The sequence below is a fragment of the Buceros rhinoceros genome, unplaced genomic scaffold (genome assembly GCF_000710305.1).
Source record: "Buceros rhinoceros silvestris isolate BGI_N320 unplaced genomic scaffold, ASM71030v1 scaffold43846, whole genome shotgun sequence".
Taxonomy (NCBI): Eukaryota; Metazoa; Chordata; class Aves; order Bucerotiformes; family Bucerotidae; genus Buceros; species Buceros rhinoceros.
The window spans coordinates 44904-51611 of record NW_010417803.1 but is presented as its reverse complement, the minus strand read 5'-3'; the positions used below and the strand labels follow the sequence as shown (position 1 = coordinate 51611).

The 6708-nt window shown below is 40.8% G+C and overlaps 1 protein-coding gene across 1 annotated transcript in view; it reads left to right on the top strand.

Moving 5' to 3' along the window:
- The window catches only part of GRM1 (glutamate receptor, metabotropic 1), a gene marked incomplete at its 5' end in the record, with an annotated part of 37932 nt that overhangs the window by 2754 nt on the left and 28470 nt on the right, over nt 1–6708 (top strand). The window contains one exon of the mRNA XM_010138287.1: nt 5043–5973. Within this exon, the coding sequence (XP_010136589.1) occupies nt 5043–5973 (931 nt within the window). The remainder of the gene's footprint in view (nt 1–5042; nt 5974–6708) is intronic.

Here is a 6708-nt window from a genome sequence, read left to right as displayed (position 1 = left end):
AGAGAGACAGCAAGAATTAGACTCCCTCGTGTTTATGCTTTGGATGAGTTCTATGCTATGACATCTTTCTGTTACTTTGTACCTGTCAAGGTTAACCTCCACACCTGCTCTGGGCTTTGCAGTAAACATTACCCCAAGAAAATAGATTTCATGCACTGAGAAACAACATCTTGATCTTGGGGGTTGCTTTGTGTTGCTGTAAAGGACTACTGGCACCGCTGACCCATGCTGCACCTGCAAATCTTGGCTGCCAGCATTCAGCAGGGCATCATCATTCCCAGTAGTTAGAGAAACAAGCTGACTACCTAGCTGAAGAGCAAATATGCAACTTACCACACCTTTCTTTGTCCTTTAATGTGACTGGTTGGCAACCAGATATTGCTGCAATCCTTAACTCATAGACAAAATACTTAGACCTTGATTAAATAGTTCCAGGAGATACTAGTCACTGAAGCCAAGTGAGCTTTCAGAGGATTTATTTTGAGAGGGAAAGCTGGCCACTTTTCTAGCTGAAAATACATTATTAATCACAATAAACTGGGAAACTTGACCCATTGCCTCTCTTGGTTTTCTATGGAAAATAAGCTATGATCTTGTCCCAGATGTGTGTGTATCTGTCTGTATCCCATACCTCTCACTCCAACAACCCCTCTCCCTGCCAGTGTGCAACAGAACCTACTTCAAACAGATTTGTCAAGATACAGAAATCTCAGTGATCATTCAGTTCCCTCAAGTTTCATGTAAGTGGGTTGTAGGAAGAAGAGTTCTTGAAAAATACCTTCTGTAAGGTATTATTTTCAATTGTGGAATAACATTTTGTATTACTAGACACCTGAAAATCCACAGAATCCTTCATAAATGTCCTGACCATTGGAAAAGCTCATATTTAATTTCCACCTCCTAGGATACCAGTGTCTGCTAATTATAAAGCAGATATCCATAGACAAATGGGTTCTGTTTACTCTTGGAGGTACGCAGAATTGTTTGTATCTACTATTCAGGGAAGAAAACTATGATTTCTTTTTAATCAATAAGGCAGAACAAGAACATAATGAGATCAATGTGCACTTGAGCGAATATGGTTCAGTGCTACCAGCTGCCCAATATAGTTCAAAAGGGGGCATGTCAAAATGACAGGCACTGCTGAAAGGAGTTGAGAAAAGCATCAGTGCTGGAAAAAATCTCAGGGGCATGTTGCAATCTATTAACTTTTAATGAAATCTGTAGATGACCTGCTGGTTTGTGTTTCTTCTCAGCAAGGAGAATAGACTGCTGCTGTTCTGAAATCACAGTAACATCAGCCAAATGACAGCATACCCATCAACTGATTTCCTAGAGAACATCAAAATGGCAGTCTGCTCCTGCACAGCTTCTTCATTTGGTCTTCCTGAGGAAAAAAACCAGTTTGACTCCTGCAATTCATTTACTTGAATTGCAGTACTAAGTACGAAGCTGTGAAGAGAAGCTGATGCCATCCTAACCTTTAGAAAAGGGAGATTGAGCTGGATAAACTTGGCTCTTGAACTTTGTGGAAGTCACCATTGGTACTATTTAGTTTGGAATTCTCCTTTCTTGCCAAGATTTCTCCCATCAAATCTGTTTTCATAGCTTACTTTTGTGTGTTGTATTCATACCCTGCCAGTCACCATAGCCTCTAGACACAGACGTTAACATCTCACACTTCAGATTGTTTTCCCCTTTACCTTAAATATTAAATGCTAAACACTTATGCAGTTTTAGTCCCATTTTCCTTCACAGACGGAGGCTCTAAAATCCATAGTCCCTTTAAGAAACGTGAAGAACACACTAACCCATTTCCTAAGACACACTTTTCAAGGTGCTCATTCTCTCTGTTCAAAATCGCTCTCTCTTTCGCAGCAATCCTTCCCTGACATTTTAATTTTATTTTTAAATGTACAATTTTTTTTTTAGATTGATTTCCCTTAACATATGTTCAGTGAAGCGGAGTCAGCAGGCACAAAGGATTTCTCACCACAGATGATAAAAACCTGATCTGACAGTCACTAAGACCAGTATCTTAAGGCCTTGTGCCAAGAAGAAGAGACATCTTTTATAATATCAGAATCTAATAGAGGAAGAATTAATGTCAAGCTAGTAAAATCAGTTTACATAAATCATCTTAAATAAGCAATAAAACAAGATAAGACAGGAAGTTTTATAGAATTATTATGAAATTAATCATTAAAGTTTGGGGTCATCAGTTACTTGGGATGTGTTAATGACCTCAGAAAACATCCTGGATTGTCTTGTTGGCCTTGCAGTAGGAATATATTTTATAAAAAAAAGATTTAAAAATCAATTATCCTTCTGCTCTAAGAAATGATTCATGGCTAAAGTGGAGGGAAAATAGATGAAAGCTACAAAATAGCTTTTTACTAGAAAGAAGCTTTTGCCACTAGTTCTCTGATTTTTTTTGAGGTTTGGGTTAGTTGCTGTGGAGTTTTTATATTTATTTTTGTGGCCGTTTTGTTTTGTTTTGTTTTTTTAAGCCTCTAAGGACACCATTTCCTGAGTATCCTCCCGCAGTCACAACGAGGTTCCCTAGCCCACTTTATCCCAGCTGGGAAATAACCCACCTTCACAGGTGCTGACAACCAACAACTGTTTGCTGATAGAAGCAGTGCAGGCAGCTTTTTGCAGTGTTTGCAGCATCTGTGTCTCTTGGCACTTGCTGCTGCACAGGAATTACAATGATTTAATGAAACAGATTTCAAAGACCTTACAAAAGAGAAGCTTAAAGCAATCAATAGGTTTAATTACCATGCTGAAATGGGGCTATGGCTCTGAAAATATCATTTAAGATGGAATAATATGTGATGTTGCTAAGCTTAAAGCCCACATTAAAACTTACCCCTCCCAGCAACTGCAAACTGGCTTCTTGTTTAAGAAGATCTTTGCATGTATTCTTCAACGAGCAGGAACTTCTGATTCTTACTCTTTTATTAAATCAAAGAAGGAGCCAACTTTCACTCAGGACTGCTGTGGCCAATGGCTAGAGGTTCCCACCTCTAATAAAAAGCTTTTCCTTCATGTTTCACTATAAAAACAGCGGTTGGAAGACTAGGTTTCCTCACCTATCTTGAACAGACCACTTTGAGCAAAACAGAACTCTTTTTCTTTATGAAATAAGAGCTCCAGCTGCATGTACTAAAATTCCTATTGGTTTTGCTGTTACAGGTTCCTGTAACATCATTACCTGCAGTTAAGTAGATTTACCTGTTCAGTCAGCCCAGCGCTCTTAGAGACAAAGCACACAGAGTTATAAGACATTCTTTCAGTTCACATGACATTGAAAGACATTAAAAGTTCAACAAGAAATTTTTCATGTCAGGACTTTGCCTCAGGCTGATTTTTTTTTTAATTTCAACAAAAACCATTTTTTCTTCTGCTGTTTCTCAAAATGAGGTTACAGTAAAACTATTCAACACTGATCCATACCTCTGTTTACTTCTCTTACATTTAGAAAGAAGAACTTCCTATTTTAGTAGGGGTATCAGCTGGAAATTTTTTGTCATGCTGTGGAATACATACATAAATTGAACAAAACTGTGAGCCTCAAGCTTTTGGTTCATAGAGGTTGGTTTCTGCAGGTATGCTCCAAACTGCAGAGGAAGAGGCTGCACATGACTTTTGCTCATCACAGTATCAGGACTCTTGCTAAGATCTAGCAGCAAAACTGAGAGAAAAAAAAAAATGCCTCTCTCACAAGCTCGCTGACACCACTGCCTCTTCCCTGTTCTTCTCAGCCCCATCCAGCAACCCAGACAGGCAGAGGTGATGAGCAGCCAGTCCAGGGTGTGAAAAGCTGGACCAGCAGCGTTCATAGTGGAGACATCTGAGTGAAGAAGTGACTGACTGGCTAGGAGAAAAATGAACTGAAAGGGGAACTGAGATGGGGACAGTGAGAAGCTGTGAGGAAAAATACTTGAAAGGTCGGGAAAAGGCACAAAAGGTCAGCTGGGTCCAAGGGAAACTGAAGAAGGACCGAAACAGGTAGAAGAGGACATGGATGCTTACCATGGGAGACAGAAATATGTTAAAAGCATTTTGGCACTACTAAGGCAAGGACAGAAATTAGGAAATGCCAGAATGAAGGTTTTCAGCAGCTCAGCTTCACAGCCATAACATCCTGTTAACACAGAGGTTTTTATTTTTTCTGTAATGTTTCTTGCTGATCATACATCTTCAGCACAATAAGGAAGGTAGCCAGAGAATGCTTTCACTTGAGTGTGGGAGACAGCAGTTAAGCGCTATCTTCACTGATACCTGTCTTTGCACATCAGTACTACTCATAAAGGAAAGTCTTTCCAGTTATTTTTTGAAGGCATGCATATTTTAATTCTTTTTCCATAAGAATTAAATTATATTACTTGGCAGGGAAAAAAAAGAGCAGAGGGTTTGACGAAATGAGAATAAGGTAATGTTAAGAGAAAAATAAGCACAAATATACTAAATAGGCACAGTATCTGTGGTGTAGTTCCTTTACAACTTTGTTGTATTTATTACCATTTTCTGTCCATAGATCTCAATTTCTATTATTTATAAAATCACCCTCACAAAAATGTAGGGGGTCGTGTTGTAATGATTTTGTACAGATTAAAATAAGTTAGTCTGAGGACGTCAAAAAGTTACCCATTTCTGATCTGTAACAATCCTTTCCCTGTTGAAATGAAGGGATGGTGCCGAGTTTGTCTGGGTTCTGTTCCAAGCTCTGCCTTTGATAATACACTGGGCTTATCTGCAGGTATCTTAAGAAGAATTATGAAAAACTCCAAATTTCATTTTCCTTTTTACCATCATGAGCAAATATCTGGGACACCCCAAACTGATGTCTGTTCTTTGAACGTATTTCATACAAACCTTTCCACTCAGCAGTTCACTCGTTTGTAAAATGGTTTTATTAGTCCAAGGCACGTAGGCATAAGCTAATGTTTGGAGTATATTGGGAGCCAGAAAAAAGAGAAGTTCTTTCTTCGAGCAGTTACCTATCTAACACTCTGTTTCTTTTCTGTACACTGCAGGCTGTGAACCCATCCCTGTAAAGTACCTCCAGTGGAGCAATATAGAGTCTATTGTGGCTGTGGTCTTTTCGTGCCTGGGGATCCTGGTCACCATGTTTGTCACCCTTATCTTTGTGCTCTACAGGGACACCCCTGTTGTCAAATCCTCCAGCCGGGAGCTCTGCTACATTATCCTTGCTGGCATCTTTCTGGGTTACGTCTGCCCTTTCACCCTTATAGCTAAACCCACCACGACATCCTGCTACCTCCAGCGCCTTCTGGTGGGTCTCTCCTCTGCCATGTGCTATTCTGCCCTTGTGACCAAAACCAACCGCATTGCACGCATCCTGGCAGGCAGCAAAAAGAAGATCTGTACCCGCAAGCCACGTTTCATGAGTGCATGGGCCCAAGTGGTCATTGCCTCCATTTTGATCAGTGTGCAGCTGACACTGGTGATCACGCTGATCATCCTGGAGCCCCCGATGCCCATTCTCTCCTACCCCAGCATTAAGGAAGTTTACCTTATCTGCAACACCAGCAACCTGGGCGTTGTGGCTCCTGTGGGCTACAATGGACTCCTCATCATGAGCTGCACCTACTATGCCTTCAAGACTCGCAATGTGCCTGCCAATTTCAATGAGGCCAAGTACATTGCATTCACCATGTACACCACTTGTATTATCTGGCTGGCCTTTGTGCCTATCTATTTCGGGAGCAACTACAAGATCATCACCACCTGTTTTGCAGTGAGCCTGAGCGTGACAGTGGCACTGGGGTGCATGTTCACTCCTAAGATGTACATCATCATAGCCAAGCCTGAGAGGAACGTCCGCAGTGCCTTCACCACCTCAGATGTGGTGCGTATGCATGTCGGGGATGGCAAGGCACCTTGCAAGTCCAACACTTTCCTCAACATATTCCGGAGAAAGAAGCCAGGGGTCGGAAATCCAAAGTAAGTGATTGACTGCAGTTACACATCTATCTGTGTATGTCCCTCTCTTTGCCATCCTCTCTTGGTTGACTGTAGTCTGCTGAATAGTAAGGTATGTAACAGTTTTTCAACTCACCTGTAGCAGAAAAGGTGGAAGTGATCCTTTAGATCTAAGCCTCAGATGGATATTGACACGTTGCTACTTATTTCCTCTCTTGTTTTAAAAGCATCTTTGTATTCTGTATCCTGTCTACCTCTGTGCAGGTCAGGTAGTGGGAGAGTAATCAAGTTCCATTTACAACTTTTTCCATCTCTCCGTGCATGTGATGAGGATCTCACACCCCTATGTGCAGTCGCTCTGCATTACATTCAAACTGAAGTGCTGTTGTAGCCTTTTGGGAAAAGGGAACCAGAAATCCATGTCTGAGTGGCTGTAAATCACATGTACTTGTCTAAGACCACTGGGATGTGTGTGAAAGCTGGGGCTTGAACATCAGGTTTTAAGGTAGTGTTTTGTGACAGCGATTGTGATCCAAAACCACCCCTCATACTATCCCTATGCTCTATTTAATATTCTGAATTGTGAGAATACTCTTAATCATTGTTACTGTAAACTTGTTCATGTTCGTGATCCCAGTGTTGGTGTGAAAGTTGGAGAAGTTAACTGATGGTGAAAATGACTTGCATACACACCTATTGAACCTGTTATTTTCCTTGCTAATAAATAAAAGCAGCCCAGCTGCAACAAAGGGAAAG